General features: G+C 37.1%; 1 protein-coding gene across 2 annotated transcripts in view; it reads right to left on the reverse strand.

The window, feature by feature from the left end:
* The window catches only part of COL3A1 (collagen type III alpha 1 chain), a 50,356-nt gene that overhangs the window by 11,833 nt on the left and 19,455 nt on the right, over window positions 1-19,068 (reverse strand). Inside the window, exons 5-34 of one of the 2 annotated variants that reach the window (XM_015867839.2) lie at window positions 18,056-18,130; window positions 14,807-14,872; window positions 14,230-14,283; window positions 13,962-14,015; window positions 13,193-13,246; window positions 12,981-13,034; window positions 11,381-11,434; window positions 10,861-10,905; window positions 10,622-10,675; window positions 10,127-10,171; window positions 9,418-9,471; window positions 8,865-8,963; window positions 8,694-8,738; window positions 8,474-8,572; window positions 7,741-7,794; window positions 7,311-7,418; window positions 6,303-6,356; window positions 6,039-6,137; window positions 4,442-4,495; window positions 4,007-4,105; window positions 3,800-3,853; window positions 3,626-3,679; window positions 3,047-3,100; window positions 2,635-2,688; window positions 2,354-2,398; window positions 2,164-2,262; window positions 1,962-2,069; window positions 1,337-1,390; window positions 236-289; window positions 78-131 (exon numbers count right to left, since the gene is read on the reverse strand). In XM_015867839.2, the coding sequence (XP_015723325.2) occupies window positions 78-131; window positions 236-289; window positions 1,337-1,390; window positions 1,962-2,069; window positions 2,164-2,262; window positions 2,354-2,398; window positions 2,635-2,688; window positions 3,047-3,100; window positions 3,626-3,679; window positions 3,800-3,853; window positions 4,007-4,105; window positions 4,442-4,495; window positions 6,039-6,137; window positions 6,303-6,356; window positions 7,311-7,418; window positions 7,741-7,794; window positions 8,474-8,572; window positions 8,694-8,738; window positions 8,865-8,963; window positions 9,418-9,471; window positions 10,127-10,171; window positions 10,622-10,675; window positions 10,861-10,905; window positions 11,381-11,434; window positions 12,981-13,034; window positions 13,193-13,246; window positions 13,962-14,015; window positions 14,230-14,283; window positions 14,807-14,872; window positions 18,056-18,130 (1,950 nt within the window). The remainder of the gene's footprint in view (window positions 1-77; window positions 132-235; window positions 290-1,336; window positions 1,391-1,961; window positions 2,070-2,163; window positions 2,263-2,353; window positions 2,399-2,634; window positions 2,689-3,046; window positions 3,101-3,625; window positions 3,680-3,799; window positions 3,854-4,006; window positions 4,106-4,441; window positions 4,496-6,038; window positions 6,138-6,302; window positions 6,357-7,310; window positions 7,419-7,740; window positions 7,795-8,473; window positions 8,573-8,693; window positions 8,739-8,864; window positions 8,964-9,417; window positions 9,472-10,126; window positions 10,172-10,621; window positions 10,676-10,860; window positions 10,906-11,380; window positions 11,435-12,980; window positions 13,035-13,192; window positions 13,247-13,961; window positions 14,016-14,229; window positions 14,284-14,806; window positions 14,873-18,055; window positions 18,131-19,068) is intronic. The other variant, XM_085552784.1, reaches the window with a different exon arrangement.

Here is a 19,068-nt window from a genome sequence, read left to right on the forward strand (position 1 = left end):
ATGGACAGCAGTGTTGCAAACTGTCTCCACCTCAACCATGCTAAAATTATGCTGGAAAGAGGAGTGCTGTCACTTACCGGACCACCACGGGAACCCACAGGACCAGGGGCACCAGCTGGACCAGTCTCTCCCTGTAAGGAAAAAGAATGGTTACCAGGATTTCTTCCTCTCCCCAGGAGCCAAACAGCAACGTTGCTGCTTACAGTGTCACACGGTGTCATGGAAGATGCTTTACCTTATCTCCAGGGGGCCCAGCAGGACCAGGAGGACCAATGGGACCTACATTACCCTAAAATAATAATGATAAATAATAAATATTATATATATATATATATGTATATATATATATATATATATACACATATGTGTATACATATATACATGTGTGTGTATATGTATATATATGTGTATATATATATATATACACACATATATATACATATAGCAGAAAATATTACATTTTGTATTAAAAAATGACATTGTTATCTATTTGATCAATAACATTTATATTTCAGTGTAAACACGCTGTTAACAGCATTTAAATGAAAGCGGTTCTATAATGCCAGTGTGCTGCTGCACAATACATTTTGGACTGACATCATGAGATTGCATCATTTGGTGAAGTGAGACCTCGTTTCCACCCCACCACCAAATGAACCTGAAATAAAGGCACCTGAAGTCAATCTGTCTCTCTCAGTGGGAAAATGAAAGTTACCTATATGAAATTGAGGGCAATAAATAATTGGCCCATAGATCTTCAGAATTCTCCAGTGCCTGTTGTTATTTTTTCCCTGAGAATTTGATGCATACCTTACATTTTGAAATCCATTTTTCTACTTCTTCAATTAAAATAATCTGCAGTAATATACTCATTTATCACCTCTCATTATTTTGATGTATGTCCAGCTTGTACATATTTATTGGACACATGTACGTAATTCACTTTGAACATACTGTGGACATACATATAAAGAAATAGATAGTAAACTGTGCAAGTATTCTGCATGGCAGCCCTTGCTATCAAAACATCTTCCTATATTTCATTATAGCCAGAATATTTCTCTTCAGTTGGCTCAATTCAGGAAATTAACGTTTTTACTTCTTTTATATTGGTACTTTCACTCTGAAGTGTGGCCTCTATTAATTATCATCTTCCACTTGCAAAAATTCTGTTATTTTGGCTGAAATAGTCATGAATAGTAATATAGCCAGAATGTTATGCAATGGGGTTACTACTTTTTCTCTCCCTAGATAGTGTTTATTCACCATAACTCTACTTGCATTTAATGTGTAGACAATATGAAATTAACTCAGAATCCAAAGCTTAAACACTCACTCGTTCTCCTCTTGCACCAGGGAGGCCATCAGCACCTTTACCACCAGGTTCACCCTAGAAAGAAAGATAAGTGAAAGAAGTGTAAGCAAAAAGCAAACAAAAGTTGAAAATAATAATAATAATAATCAAATTAAGCCCACCTCCCCTCCCCCCAAATTAAAACGTGACCCTTCACAGTATCTCATACTGAGCATATCCAAATAAGTAGATTTTACTATTGTGGCCATATAAATATCAAATGGGATGACATTCTGCCCAGTATTCATCATCAGATACTGAATATTTGATGCAAAAAACCCACACTGCTTTAAAATGGAGTCCACAATGGGCAGAGAACATGGCATGAAGTGCTCTCATTGGTATTAGCTCCATTAGACCCATTCTGTTCTACTTCTTCCCCAGTGAGAGCTACATATGTAGCATATACTAGGCTAGTTGTAAAATGCTGTATTTGTTAAATGTATATGGCCTATACAACACTGCTAATTCAACAAGCAGAGGTACTACACCATTAACACTTCTGAAATCAGTCCATAAGTCAGCACATGAACAAATCCAGTGCCTTGTGGGAGGTTAACACTGAGTTAGTTTTAAACACACAGGATGTTAAAGATGCATGTGTTACCTTATCCCCTTTTGGTCCAGGACTTCCAGAAGCTCCTCTTTCTCCTGGCATTCCCTGTAAACCAGGCAGCCCTGTGCCTCCGGGGGCACCAGGGGGACCAGGAGGACCCTAGAAAGTGACAAAAATTGTTAGGAAGAAAACCCAATGAAGAACATCTGAATGCTTCACACAGCAAGGGAAAAGCAAGGAAGTCTGTGGGTACCTTGGCACCTTCAGAGCCAGCAGGACCTGGCCCACCTCTCGCTCCAGGAGGTCCAGGAGGACCTTGTGCACCTCGTTCACCTGGGATTCCATTTTCACCCTGTGACAAAGAAAGATGTTGTTCTTCGTCATCAGGTTCATATTTTGTTAATTCATTACTGTAATTATAGAAATGAAGCTGTATGATTTACCTTAGGGCCTGGGAATCCAGGTCCTCCAATATCACCTTTTGGCCCCTGTTTAAGAGAAAATAAATGCAACTTATCCATGAGCTTTAATTAATAAATCCATGTTGTGGTTGACACGCTGCTTCTCCCACCTTTGATTCCTAAAAGCAGTCTTCCCTGCTCTGTAGAATGCCAATAGCTGCATAATTTTTAATTTGTTTTTTTTTTTTTTTAATCGTTTTGTGCGTGCCTGGGAAAAATGAAAAAAAAAAAAAAAAAAAAAAAAAAAAAGAACTCCTACTTACTGGCTCTCCAGGCTTTCCATTTTCTCCAGCTGGTCCCGGTCCTCCAGGCAAACCCTGAAAGAAGGAACAATATCACTACGTAAGTCTATGTTACATAAGCAAATTAAGCATTGTCCTCCCTAGCAAATTTCTCTGGACACAGAAGTGCACCCCACCCATACCAATCCCTTACAAAGGAGGACGAGCTGATTTGATAGCTTGAGGTTTAACACAGCTCAATTCCCTCAGCCAACTGTCTGCTTTGCAATTCTGAAACACCGATCAATCCATTCTGTCAGTTAATTCATCTGTTTGTGACATGAATCCCAGTGAAAATGTTTAGATGATTTCTCTCTCTCTCTTTTTTTTTTTTTTTTTTTTTTTTTTTTTTTCTTGTTTTGTTAGAAAGCAGTTGACAACAAACACACAGCACCTGGAGGCCAGGTGAACCTGATGGTCCTGGTTCTCCTCTGTCCCCAGCAGGACCCTAGAATCAAACAAAAGAGGAAAAAAGGAAATTGCTTACAGGCAGAGATATTCTCAAACAGTCACACTGCACCTCTAACCTACATCTCCTTATCATCAACTGAAGAAGCAAATGTGCAATTTCCAGGGTACTATATCTTCCAATTTGCTCTTTTCACTCTAACCATAAGATTCATTCAGCAGAAATATTTATCCCACAGGAATACTTGACATTAGTCTAAAATTGCTAGATCTGGTATACTTCAAAGGGAGTACTAGTGCGTCTCAAGTAGAAAAGCTGCTACACCACTGAAAGCTGTAAACTGACTTTTCTATTCTACTTACACTGGGTATACCCGCCTCAGGTTTCTTCTAACAAAGTTTTGAGTATTAACGTATGAAAAAACTGGGGAAGAGCTCTCATGTTTGTCTTCACAAAAGCAGGTTTCTTTAGAACATGAAAGTATTCTTTGCCCTACAATTACCATGGCACCAGTCCACCATGGCAACAGTCAGTAAATGACTCTTATGGGAGTCCCACACTTACAGCAGGTCCAGGAGGACCAGGGAGGCCAACATCACCATTCTTCCCAGCAGGACCCTGTAGAAAGACAAAACTGGCTAAGGTTATGGGTTGATATAATTTCTATAATATCAACTGAGTTACTATTAGTTAACAGTTTTACTATGTTATTAAAAAGAAATTATGAATAAAACTTACAGGTGTTCCAGGTGGTCCACCAGGGCCTCTTTCCCCATTCTTACCTGGGGCACCCTTACAAAAGAGAAAGACCACGTGTAAATTACCTGTTCCAGTCCACATACAATAACTTAACAACTACGGCATCAAATCTCCCATGAAGCAATATAATTTTACCACGTGACTGCTCAAGCATAAGCAAAGGACAAGCAGAAAAAGCCCACTCACCTCATTTCCTTTCGGACCAGGGAAACCCATTACGCCTGGCTGGCCACGTGGGCCTGCTGGGCCAGGGGGGCCAGAACGGCCAGTTTCACCCTGATTACCCTGGGATAGACAGGAAAGAAATGAAACACATAACATCAGTTAAGTAAAATAAATACATACCTATGAATCATTAAAGAGTGGACTAGAGACACTTCAAGATTTATGGCGTATTTTAGATTTCAACTGAGCCTTTATATATGCTGATCTTCAAGGACTATTGAAAGATAAGACTGCAAAAAGCTCTTACAAAGAAGCAGCACCTGAACTGCTCTGGTAAACTGAAGCAAAGAAGAGAAGCTTAATCTGACTATGAAAACAATGTACCAAGTAGACAGTGTAAGATCACATTAAGGCTCGTGGGCATAACAGCATAAAATCCATGCACAGTGTACTTACCGGAGGGCCAGGCTTTCCATCACTTCCAGGACTACCTGGAATCCCAGGCAAACCCTGCAAATGAAGAAAAATAAATATATATATATAATTCATCAGCTTAAAATGAGTTAAAATACATAAAAATAAATATTGTTAAAAACAACATATTTAAAATATTTTCTTGGTTTTAACTTCTTTATTAAAATTCTTTAATTAAGGAGAAGAATTTAAGAAAGCTAGCAAATTATATTGCCAGGATTTAATATCATTCTCTTAGCTTCATTACATGGGATCAAATCATCAGATATTAAACAAAACGCACAAGAACTGTATTTCCATTACTTGAGAAGTTAAGAATGAAACAATTTTCACTGTTTTGTACTTTAAAGTACCAAATTTTCTACAGTATTTTACCTTCATGTTTTATCTTCTAAATGTAATTTATTATGCTCTATTTTAAATAATTTGTATCAATTTCCAATATAATCTTCAGTTCTCAGGATTCTGCATTCAATATCATTTTTTGACAGCATTTGCTAATTCTCAATACAGCTCTCACAAGGTAATTACATTCTGCACATAAACTCTTGATACAGACTATGAAAATCCAACCAAATAGATTTTCATTAGTTTGCATTAACTGCACCTAAGCAATATATAAGGAATTAAATATTTAAGAACATGTAAATAGTCAATATATAATTTATAATATAAACTATTGCTTAAAATCAAAATTAATTCTACTTAAGTAATGAATATATGTAAGACACACCGAAAGTAATGTGTCCTATGTTTTTACATGGAAAACACAACAGATAGAAAGAGCACTATAATTCTGTTTGATGGAGCAAGTTCTTGGCTACAGACATCTGTTTTTCAACACAGTTAAGATCACTGGCTGTGCATCCTGCCAGGGGTGAACAAGAGCCTGCATGCCATGCTTGCAAATATCTGCACCAGCAGAGGTGGCCCAATGTCACTGCTGCTGAAATTCACCACCCATCACCTCACTGCCCTCACATCCCCCTGTTGGTCTCCATAGCAGGTGACATCTTTTCTGCTGTGACAGTGTGTTTCTGCTACAGATAATATGTTGTCAGTCTGCTTATCTGCTGCCATCCATCGCACAGCAACAAAACATCCTGGAGTACTGGCAGGAAGGTTCAATCTCTATAGCCATGCCATCAACACCCGCTTCTGACATCACAGGTCAAAATAATAAAACCTAAAGCATTACTTTCGGAGCAACCTTCATAAATATTTTTTATTTAATAAACGAATTTAATTTTCTATTACATATTAAAAGCATAATTTATTTTAAAATAAATTTTAAAAATCTATTAAAACATAAAAAGACACAATATTCACATGAATGCCATATCTGTTTTAACAGCGCTCGGAGAGCTGTGGAGCATTTTGAGCTTTGTATAAACTGCATGCTTTCACATACCACATAATGTTTCTGGATGCTCCATGTTATCGTATTCTTATCTAAGCTAGGCACTAAATTCAAAGGACGGAATAACATCACTAGAGTTCTTTTCTAGTTGTGCTTTCTTTATCAGCTTCGATGAAGCACCTCTAATATAATTTATTTTCTGCAGACATCCTGTCTTACCCTCATTCCTGGAAGTCCTGGGCCTCCATCTTGTCCACGGTCTCCTGCTGGTCCACTTGGACCAGGGGGACCCGGGCTGCCACGTTCACCTGCAGGACCCTAAAAAAAGACATGAAAATTTAGGGCAAGAAAATGAGCTGATACTCATTTTATTAAACTTGATGTGATACTCATTTATTGAATCTGAAAATGTCCATTCAAATTAACATGGATTCCACAAAGGTTTGGGATGGATTTATAGGAAGACTATATAAGACTACGTACCTTTTCACCTGGAAGTCCATTGCTACCGGGTAAGCCACGGAATCCAGGAGAACCCTGCCAAATAAATGAAGAAAAAGTGGATCTCAGGCAATTTGACTGAAGCAGGGGAAAATGCCTTCTCAGAACTATTTACCTTTAGACTTTCAGAAAACCAATGGATGAAATTTATTGAAAATACATATTTTTTTTTTTTTGTTATAAGAAGGTGAGAAAAACAATTTTTGCCTGGATAAAACCCTCCTGTTGATTTAACAGGCAGTCCTTCACTCATATCTACAGGACCTGTATTAGTCTCTTTATTCATTAGAATTTTTTAAATGAATTCATATAAAAAATGAAACAACACAGTGTAGACTTGCAGAATTATTTTCTTCTAATTCTATTCTGACAATTACTCTATTGTGTTATTATTGCTTCCAAGAAATTTTAACTATGAAATATCATTTGCATAAATATTTGTATATTTAATGTAATTTTTTTCCTATGCACACATAGGTCCTTTACAGCTTCAACAAATACAGCACCACATTCTTAAATTAGGTGTTAAAAATAAAATGGTAATTTTCTTTGATTTCGGTGGGAACAAAAATTACAAAAGTCATTAATGCTGTTGCTACATTTTTTTTCAATAAATCAATCCAAGAATTCCTTTGAGAGAACATTCCCTGGAAAGCTACTGAATGAAAGAGCTAAACATTTGTTGGCAGTGAAGACATTATAAGATTGTGATTGTGCTGTTGTTGACATTATCCACTTTTAAGGTACACTGATAATAAAGATGATGACATAAAGACACACCATGAAGTGAGTTTTTATTCAATCTTCCACATTACTTCCTCAATTAAGTCCCAATTAAGTCCCAAGTTCTGTACCCAACTCCACATGTTGAACTTGGTGAGAACTGATTAGGAGCGAAGTTTTTCCTCCAAGCATTTTAACCCCAAAGTTTGTTACTACCATACAAACACAAAATATACACAGTGCACATGGTCATCTACAGTGGCTTACCCTCTCTCCGGGTGTTCCAGGGACGCCATTCTGGCCAGGTTCACCATTTGCACCTCTCTTGCCTTCCTCACCAGGAGGTCCAGGAGCACCTGGGGTGCCATTTTCACCCTGGCAACAACACAAGCCACCATCAAAATTAGACATCTCCAAAAAAAAAAACAAAACAAAAAACAAAACAAAACAAAACAAAAAACAAAAAAACAAACAAAAAACAAAACAAAACAAAAAAAAAACCAATCAAAAAACCAAACAAAAAAAAAACCAAAAAACCCAACCAACCAAACAAAAAAAAACAACCCCCCTCCCCCCCCCCAAAAAAAACCAAAAAAAGCCCACCAAACCACTTTGTGTTGTTTTTTATTGTGCATGTGTAATTCAGAGCTCAGACTTCCTCGTAAGAAGCCTCTGAAGGCATTTTACAATTACTTACACGCTCGCCTTTTGGGCCCGGATCTCCTTTTGCACCATTCTTACCAGGTTCTCCCTGAACAGAAGAAAATCTCATTAAAGTTACTGACTGCAGTACGTTCTTATTCTGGAGCTATGATAAAATGCTAAAACACTAAGAGAAACATATTACATATTTCAAAATACTGACTAATTTTTATTATTCTAATAACTTATTGCAACACAATTAGTGTATCGGTTGGACCTGAATGTTGAATGTACAGGACTCTTTAAAACTCCAGTAAGGAACTGATGCAATCCAAAGCACCACTGAGAATAATTTTAGATCTGTTTTTGAGCTAGTGTAGGCATTGACATGACTGAGCATTTCTCTAAGAACAACGTGTGGAGTAAAGCTGCCAGGAGAGCATGTATTGAAGTAAACAACAGGGTAAAAGTAGGTGCAACTTAATGGGTATGCTGGGCTGTTGATTCAAGCCCATGAAAATTAAAGCAGGTGAAAACAGCATTTCAAAATGACAGATTTGCTTAGCACAGCTTTTTGAGTCATTTTCTATACCAATATACAAAGCAATACATGAAAGCTAAATAATATAGCTATAAAAAGTAATTGACTACTGTTGTTATCATAAAATAATTTATTAAGTCCATCTCAAATAAACAGTATAATTCAATGTGTTTTCTTTTTAATGGTATCAGAACTATGTTCACCACATTATTTTGTACAACTGTTGTAATGGATACTAGTAACTCACCGGACTGCCTTTTGCTCCAGGGTTTCCACTTGTTCCTGGAGGACCAGGAAGACCACGGCCTCCTGGAAGACCAGGAGCACCGGGGATCCCAGAAGGTCCCTGTGGAGAGCCAAAAGAGGATCAGGATTAACAGAGTTCAGCATGGCTGGATTCTGCCCAGTCTAAAAGTGATCCTCATTAACACAGTGCAGCAAAATACACTGATGTGAGAAGTACCTACCATTTCGCCCTTGTTGCCGGGGCTTCCAGCTCTTCCAGGAGGACCCTGGAGAAGAGAAGTATCTAAATAAGTGATGCTGCTAACCTAGTGTCCTTAAAACAAAGGAGTTCTTGGGCTTTGTGAAGAGATTCTGGCCCCACACCTCCTAGTTCTCCTTCGATATTTCCATACCTGAGGCCCAGGCGGCCCAGCATGACCTTGAGGACCAGGTTCTCCTCTCTCACCGGGACTGCCACTAGCACCAGCAGGGCCAGGAGGACCAGCTTCACCCTAAGAAAAAACAGCAGAAATGAAAAATGATTGAATTTTAGTCATGACTGCATGTAAACCATCTTCATGGCTTCTTTCTCTCCTTTGTGTGATTTAAGAAAAACACTACCTCATCACCTGAGCGCAAAAGCCAGATCACTTCAGCTACCCAAAGCTGAGGCACATAGTTCCAATACATTCCAATAAATGCATGCTGCATGGCTCCTTTGAGGAAAGTTCACTTGAGACTCTCCCATAAAGCTGCAAAAAGCAGCGTATATACCACTGGACTGTATTTTAGGGTGGGTGTTTTTGAAGATTAGCTCATGCTGCATATGAAAACACATCAGTTCTATGTGAACACTGTAACAGCAGCCAGAAAAAGGAGTGCCCATAAAATGAAGATGTATGGTGACAGTCATCCAACTGGAAAAAGGATAAAATCTAATGTTAGCATATATATTTAGCTAACTACCTTAAAACCTGGAGAGCCTGGAAATCCTGCAGTTCCAGGGGGACCTGGAGGACCCTTAAAAAGCAAAAGAAATACTATTAATACAAGAAGTAAAAAGCCATATGGATAGAATTAACATGAAGTTTTAAAAAAAAAAAAAAAAAAAAGTCTGATTATGATATTATTCTCTGAATAAAGAAACGCCTGTCAAAGTAGCCAAAATACATCACCTTGTAGAAGATGAAGCTTGGCTAGACCTAAAATATCACGCCTATATGTCACTTACCCAGACTTTCATGTTCATGTTCAGTGAATTTATGAGTTATAAGATTAAAAAAAAAAAACACAAAAAAACCACATAAATTTACCATGAAAGAGATTAAGTTATAAAATAGATTAAAGTTTGTATTAAGAGATGTAAGAGAAAAACAAGCCTGTGGAAGTGGAATACATACACGTGGGCATGCTCAGATTTCATCATGAAGATGAAAAAGAAAAAAAACCTTCTGCACACTTCAGCTAAATATTGCCTTTTCTAAGACATTTTTTTTCTGCATATAGAAATGCATTTCTATACATCTGTATGTTCCCTGAGAAGAATCTGTCACCAGAGTTATGCACTTTTCATTTACAGTGTTAAGCCTCCTATTTTCACTGTAAGCTTCAAGTATATTGACTAACACTTGAGCAACGCAAGCATTTAAATTCAAACAATGATAAGTCTTCTTACGGGTGGGCCTGCTGCTCCTGGAGATCCATCCTTGCCATGGGCACCCTATGGAAAGAACAGAGGTAAGAACATTTGCTTGGGAGTAGAACCACGTTCTACTCCCATCACTCACAAAGTATCTTTTTGTATTTGTACTAACCCACTCAGTATACCAAAATCCAAGGATCATTCTTTCCTCCCTGCCTCCCTGTTCATAGTGGCTGAACCTAAGCTTTTGTTGAAACACTAAGTTTCCCCACAAAATTAACCTATTCATTTTAAAAGGAAGTAATAAAACCACCCACAAGTTGTATATTAATATTGTGTCATGCATACTGTCACCTTCAGCTGAAGATTAATATGTTTCCATATGTGATTTTACAGATGCTGCGTAGTTTTCTAGTCCCTCGCAATACAGCTGTTTTAAGGTAAATCCATGACCAGGGAATTCCCAATATACTCAAAATAAAATATGCTGCTTATCAATAAGAACAACTGCTGCAATTAACTACTTACAGGGCCACCAGGATTTCCAGGTCTTCCTCTTTCACCAGTCGGACCTCTCGGTCCCTAGAAAACATGAAAAAACTAGTTCACCACATGGCTTCCTGAATACATAGGGTGCACCTTTTATTTGCAAAGCTCAGTATTGGCAATGTGTGTAGTTGGGTAATGAAAAGAAAAATGAGTTTATATATTAAGGAAAAAATACCATTGGCACTTTCATTTGCATGCTGCACGATACAAATACTTACTGGTTGGCCTGGTGATCCGTTTGCTCCAGGTTGACCAGTTTCACCCTGTGGTGTAAAGAAAACACCAAGCAATTACAGAATTAACCGTGGTGAGAACATTGACTGATTTATTGAAGAGGAAAAGACATGGAATCAAGACAACCCAATTCTTTGCCCCTGTTCACACAGTGCTGAGCGTCCACAGTATGAACAGATGTCTGTGAGGGGTGAGATGCCTAAAAAAGTGCCAGAACAAAATATCTGAACAGAAAAAAAATAAAAATTGGGAAAACCTGGTATTTTATTATTACACAATAAAGTCAATATAATGATCAGCAGATAAAGTCAATAAAGGATCTGAGCACATCCTCCCATTTTTTAATCTTGCCTCTTTCACAGTTAGAAAGTCAGGGCATTATACTGTTCAGAAAGTCCAACTCTTTTCAGAATGGATCTCATTCTTTTCATGGAGAGATGCAATGAGTTTCAATAATGGGGAACAGTATTGTACCTATTATAAAGATTATACTCGTTATTTTACCTTTGGACCAGGAGCACCACTTTCACCTCTAGCACCATCTTTTCCATCAAAACCCTGTGGGAAAGGAAAATCAGATCTGTGAATAGTATTTCTCTTGTGGGGTAGAAAATTTGATTCCCTTTGGACAAATACCAAGCTTCAAGTGCATCGTTTCTTAAGATTATTTCAAATCAGAAAAGAATTGAAACTGCCTTTGAAAAATAGGAAGATATTTTACATATTCTTTTAGAACTGCAGTAGCAAATAGTGATTTTTTGTTTATTTATAAAGAAAATGCTACATGGGAAAACTAGAGTGAGAGAGTATCTCTGTGTGTATGGAATAAATTGAGGGCTCCAGTTAACACTGTTGAGAGTTCGCTCTCAGTATCATTTCAGCTTGTCTTCCTACCATCACGCAGCCCAGATACTGATATTAAAAGAGAGGTTCAAATACATTTGACTGACTGCATATTGTAAAATACATAGAATAAATGCAATGCTAAAAGCAAATATTTAGTATTTCATTAGCTTAACAGGTGCAAGCTGAGTTCTTAAAGCAGTCAGAGGAAACAATTCTTTCTAAAATGTGCCGCTTTATTTCTGAAGTATAAAAGGTAGAAGTGACAAAAAGAAGAGCCTGCTTTGCCTTTGGTTAACACCATTTTCCTTCATATTTAAAGCTATAACATCATAAAATTGAAGAAGTGTGATGTGGGTGGAATCAGAAAACAGACAGCTGTTTATATAATAGCTATTAACCTAAATCAAGCTTTCATCTTCATCAGTATAGTTCGTACATATATATGAAATAATGTTTAATTATTCTGGCACTACAATTGCTTTTATAACAATTATTTTTAGACTGTATGTTGTCTTACACTTTCTACAATTTATAATTAAAAAACAGTTACCACAATAGTTTAACTAGTTGGCTGACATATATTGGTTTCTAGCCACTTTCATAGTGTAGCGTATATTGCAACTGTTGGTCAGACACTGTTGTTTTTTGCAAAAGATTTTAATTCTATTTAATAATACTCTTTTTAAGAGCTGCACAATCGCTTAGACTTATTATGTCATATACATACATTTATAATACTGAAACACTTTCAGGTAGACTTGGATCTTGATCTAAGTGCTGTGCAGATGGAGGAAACAACTTCCACCTGTGGTATTTTATTACTTCACTGGCACTGTTGCATCAGCACAAGATAACAGAAGATTCTTTATAAAGGAGTTTATTTAAAAAAATGAGTGCTATCAGCTACCAGAAAATTTTCTGAAGGAAAGCTTGGATATCTCCACACTTCTATTTGCATTAGGTAAGAGCAGATGTTTTTATGGAATTCAAGTTTTAACCCATTATTTTGTATGGGGTAATACAATTGAGGTAAATTTATACAAACTGTGGTAACTGAGATAAAAATTAATAGTCTGTATTGTGGAAAGTCGGATTACATTATCCAGAAATTAGCATTTAATCCAACCTCTTCAATGGCAGTTGATAACTTAAGGTTATTTTTGTTGATTCTACGATTCTGCAGCTCAGACTGAGCAACAGACTCCATGGCTCATGTAGACCAATAGACTTCATTATATTCAGTACACTCTGTACTTACTCGTGCACCTTTCATTCCAGGCATACCAGGCATTCCAGGGTGTCCCTTGTGACCCTAAACACACAAACACAGAAAGATGAGTAAGTTACATGCTGACTGTACAAAGGGTGGCACAAACCTCTGCTCATTACGTGTCATGCTCATTTTGGTAACATAAACTGGGAAAACAAATCCTGTCATTAGATAACTGCTTGCTGTGGATTTTTTCATACCGGTAATCCAGGGATTCCACGGTCTCCATTCCTTCCTGGTCTTCCTGGTTCTCCCTATAGAAAGAAAGTAAATTTTTGACTTCTTTGCTATTGCTTCGGTTACTGACAAAGAACTGGTCCTGGTAGATCAGACAGAGACAGCAGGGAAAATTACACCACGGTGAATGTCTTTTGAAAAAACATTGGCAGGATTTATTAACTCAATTTTTAAGAAGATACTGATTAACAAGTAATAAATTTAAGTCCATCCATTAAAAACAAGTGGAATCACCACAGATCAATGTAAGTTTCATGGCAAAACACTTGAATACTAACTACTTGACCGTCCCTCTTTCTGCTATACCTATCCAGGACTCCCAGCTGAGAGTCAAAAGATGGTTTTAAAAACCTTAACTCTCACAGCAAGATTTGCAGGGAGCAGGTAACACCTTTATCATCCTCTCATTTTTTAAGTGCTAATGTAATTATTTTGAACCAGATCAAAAATGCAAATTTCCTGGTTAGAGGGTTTTATGAGTATCGGTTTGTTTTCTCCTCAATCAAATTGCCTGCTAAAACTGAAACTTTTTTTGGAATGAATACCTAAAGTAAGACAAATACGGTTTCTCACAGTCAAGATAACCAACCAAGAAACTGGCAAGTTAAAAATCAGTTAGTTAAAAATTCTTAAATATAGTTCTATCAGTTAGCTCTTCTATTTTTCTATTTAAAGAACTCTTGATTTTCCCATTTTTCAACCTTCAAATATTATAAGTAATAGCAAACTTACATCTTTTCCTGGTGGACCAGCTGGGCCTATCATTCCAGCAGGGCCTGGAGGACCCTGGAGAAAAATAATGAATATTAAATATAAAGTAATATTATAATTTCAAATTAAAAATGCACTAGTTGCCATAAAATGTTTGTACATTTGACACAGGCAATAGTAAACAGATAGGAAGAACTGTCAGATCACAACCCACTTCAGCAATGACAAAGAGATGCATGCTTTAAGATAATGCCTTTGACAAATAACCTGATAAGTAATGTATACATACAGAAGGGCCGGGTTGTCCTGGTTCTCCAGGGGGACCTTGGTATCCATTAGAGCCCTATAACACAGCAAAAAGCAGTTAAGACATGAACAATTCTATGCAGTGTGCTATAGTGCAACTGTATTTCATAATGATCTCATAACCAATCAGACTATGCTTCTATGAAAACAGAATTAAAACTACATCTCTAAAACCTCAACCCCTTTGTGTGTTCACTGAGTGCATACTAGGATTTCCATTTCCATTTATCTCCTATGACATTTCTGTGTGAACAAACATGGAAATTTGCAAAGGCTCATAGGCTGTGATATATTTAAGGGCAACATTTAGCCTTAAACGACACCCCACAAAATTGCAGTGAAGCCAGGGCATAGATGGACTTCAGCACAGTATGAAGCCTTCAGCTACTGACTCTTCTACTGAGATGGGAGAGCCCCCAAAATAAGAAGTGACATCTATCCATAAAATTCTTCAGCTTAGTATCTTGATTTAACAGTCAAAATAGTATCTAGTATTTCTGACAGAGAAAAGGACAAGATAAAAAAAGTCAGACATTTATGAAAAGATCAATATTACTTACAGGGGGACCTGCGTGACCAGGTGGACCGGGTGGGCCACTGGGGCCAGGGGGTCCCGGAAAGCCACTCTGTATTGCAGATTGAAAAACAGTCATTATATCAGTGTAATATAGATAGAAAGCTAAATTTTTACATACGAATAATTATTAGTACCAAGAAAAATCCACAGTGACATGCACTTGGTGCAGTAAGGGATCTCTGTTTATGACCCCAGGATTTAACGAATTAAGGCCACTTTCTTGCAGCTTGTCAGCAAAGCATGTACTTTTTGCAGTGATCTCTTTCCCGAACATAACAGCGCAAAGCCATAAAGCATACATATTGCCTGTACTAATCAAAGGACTCAGAGGATGAGATTTCTGTATACATAAAGAACAAATCAGTATTTAATGGATAGAAAATAGAGTAAAATGAATAAAAAAGCAAGGAAATTCCAAATTTGGGAAAAACGTTACTTTTTCTACCTTTAGCAATAACAACTGCAGAAGCATTTGATACTGCAAACACTAAACACTGGAAAATTATCACAGCAGTTTACTGCAGCTATTTATGGCTCTTAAAAAAACAACACTTGTGCTAAATTTAATTTCTCATGGATTCGGTACAGCCAAAAAAAAATGAATTACAGGAGTTGTGTGAGACACTGTGCTGCCGTACAGCAATATATGGTACAGCGTGTTTTGCAGGAAATTGTTACATTGTGTCAGAAAAGGTCATGTAATACAGATGTTACAGGAAATTTATTTTCATAATACCAGATTAATGGTATAATTCTACTACAGCAGTATATGTAATAGGGTATATTACTATACTGGATATAGATGACAGTGTTCTTTCACTGATTGCATTTTGTCTAAAGATGAAAATCACTGTAATAGCCGCTACTTTCTAAATCCAAAAGTGCACCAAAGTGGCAGAGCAGTTAGTGTAGATTGGATTGCCTTCAATACAAGAGTACAATGGGCACTCCCTCTCTGTTAACTGTTGCAAAACTTGCAACAGTGGCACAAACTAAGGCTCGATTCAACGCAGACTGGAATCATCAACTCAACTGTTGCATTCCATTGGTCAGATATCTGCCTACAAACAAACAGATATTATTCTTTTTCAGGGTGCACACTGGAGAGATAAACTCATTATTAGGAATAGCATTTGCTCGCTATCAGTGTCTCCAGACTGTGAATAAATGACTGCATTTTAGTTAGGACATGCATACTAAGTAACAGGATCTAAACTGATATGTGGATGTTATACAAACAAGTACAGAGAAATGAATGCATACAATACAACATCAGTCCACATGCAGTAGAGAGACATTGGAAAGACAGGAATGGAGATGTGTGACTGAGGAAAAGCCAGGCACGGTAAGAATCCATTGAAAGAAGTCAATACTACAGCTGATGTTTTTAATTTTATTATGCTTCTAGATTATTTTAGTTTGGATATTTATTATAAATATCAGGAAGAATCTATGTAAGGTTAACGATAGCTGTCGCTTAGCTTCAGTGACTTTAGTCACATCTGCCTAGTACTGCTCCGCTAGTTAATCTGCAGTCATGTATTGCATGATCGTAAAATTACAAAACTGTGGGTGTTGAAAGGGACCACTAGGTATCACACAATCCAATCTCTGCTAAAGCAGGTTTCCTACAGTAGGTTACACAGGTGAATTGTCATTATCTCCAGAGAAGGAGAATCTACAGCCTCTCTGGGCAGCCTACTCCAGGGTCCTTCACTGTCACCCTCATGTGATGGTGACACATATATATACTGCATGATGCAATATAAAAGGACAGGTGACAGATATATATATAAACATATACAATTCTGGTTGAAAATATTCTAGTGGGACCAATTAAATTGTTATTTAGTTTCATTTATGACTTTAATTAAATTGAGATCGAAGCACAAGCTTCTAGAGGAAAAATGCCTACTTAGAGAGCAGAAACTGTGTTTGTTAACTGAAAGGTAACTCTGTTATCAGCCTGGTTCAGCACATCCCATATAAAGACCAAAAGTTTAAAAATGTAGATGATATAACTTGTAGGAGAAACTGTAAGGACCTGAAAACAAGTAATGAACAAATAAATGCAAAAATGAAAGGCTTAATAAGACCAATGCATGAACGATCACATTAGCAAATGAATGAGCTAGAATTAAACAGGTGAAATTAAAGACAAGAAAACAATGAACTACTGTTCAGGATAAACAGCTGCCAGAATTAAGCAAAATTTATTTCATGGGATGATCTGATGCAACCCTGAAAAACAACAAGTTTGCTTGAGACTGTCTGGACACAATGCAACATGCGGTACCCAAACATGGCTATGCAGCACAAGGTTAGAAATCATGATTACACATAAATGAAGCAGCAGCTCACTTCAAAGAATAGCAGTTCACTACATCTGTCACATAACAGGTTGTCTGAATCAAGAAAGACACTTTCAGATGTCAGTATATCACTGCTGCAAGAACGCTCCAGGTCAGTGGTGGTGAGTATCTAAAAATCCTAGCGCCTAGAAGAAAAGTTGTGAGTTTCAACTAGTACCAACTACTTTATGTTGCAAACAAAGCAATCCAAGCTTTAGCTCACTAAAAAAAAACTTGGAAAGGCTTGGGTCAGGCCTAGCAGGGAGGTACAGTACACAGTCTGAATAGCTGTGGGTAAAAAAAAGTCATAAAATGAAAATGTGAAGAGCTTTGACTTCTGGGATGAAAAGAAGATTATTGCAGAGCTTTATTTAGTCATTATCAGGTGAACGTGAGTTTTGAAAATGTGAGCAAGTATGGAAAGTCTTACTGAATAAAGACAAGACACTGTTGAATTAATAAAGGAAGATTTGGCACAGAAGAAAAGGTAAGCGGAGGTGGAAGAAAGCTATTAGGAGAAGAATACCAAGAAGAAAAACGATGATGAGGATATGCAAAGGAAAAAGAGATAAATGCTTGGCTAGCATAAGAAAATGAATCACAGAGAGGTTAGAAAGCATAAGGTGAGACAAGGAAAAAAGGGAGAAAAAAGGCAAAGAAAAACCACAATAGATAATCTATAGCTAGTTTCTAAAATGATAATGCCAAGTCAACTGCACACATTGCACTTGCAAGCAACAATTAAAACTCAATTTGTTAAATTATAATCAGGATACACAGACATCCAAGGCATAATCTACAAGCAAAAGTTTTTTTTTTTAAATTTAATTATTATTATTTTTTTTTAATTAAAGGACAGAGAAAAGGTTTCATCATCTTACAATGGGCTGGGGAGGATAACCCATGCCAACTGATCCAGCCTTCACATCATAGGAGTCATACTGTGGAGAGAAACTCTGCAAAAGAAATAAAGAAAAGCAGAAAAGAAAAAAAAAAAAAAGAGAGAAAGATGTTTGCTACAAATCAAGCATTTTCATACATTTGTATGGCAAATGAATAGAATTAACTTATTTATATATATCATTTAGTATCATTCATAAGACTAGCCCAGCTAGTACCTTTTTTGGTCATGGAAACATCATCCCGCTGTGCTGTGAGCATCCACTGCTTGTCCTGACAGCTGGGCATCATCTGAACCCCAAAACGGTTATTGTTCTCCTCTTTACATTCTTTATTATCTCTCTTCCAACTCCCCTCACCATCACTTTTTTTTAAAGAAAAGCCTAGGTAAGCCTTTTATTTGACACTGACTTTGTTATTCATATGTTGGGGAACTTAGTTGAATAATATGGCATTACTGCAGGTAAGTGGTTGAACAGAAAAGAGTGAATATAAGCGATGTTCTGTTCATTAATCCAAACTACCCTGGACTGAGCATTTCCACTGTCCAGGTGTAAGAAGGATGTCACTGTACTTGGTTTCAAGTCACTGTACTTGGTTTCAACACCACTGGAATGGGAAACCAGCTCAGTCTCTCTTGCATCTGCCAGGCCCAAAGTGCTAGCTGTCTGGTTGAATTATTGTGATGTCCACTAAGGGTGGTTAGCTAACCTTCTATGAAAAAAAACAAAACCAAAAACACCCCACATCTTTCTTTAGATTCTGGCTCACCTCTGAATGGGAAGAACATGTGGAAGCTAAGAACCATGGCCTATACTCAAAAGGAACAACTTTTTTAAGTTAAGATAAAACAACTGTTTTATCATTAATTTGTAACAGTTTTGCACTTTGCTTCTTGTAAAGCTGGCCTTGTTCTATTGCTTGGGAGACAATGAGACCTCTTCTCTAAGTGCTAACTGTGAATAAACAACAAATCCAGCTGCAAAGGATCTGC

Source organism: Coturnix japonica, chromosome 7, assembly GCF_054131305.1.
Source record: "Coturnix japonica strain WE chromosome 7, WE-NBRP24, whole genome shotgun sequence".
NCBI classification, from domain to species: domain Eukaryota; kingdom Metazoa; phylum Chordata; class Aves; order Galliformes; family Phasianidae; genus Coturnix; species Coturnix japonica.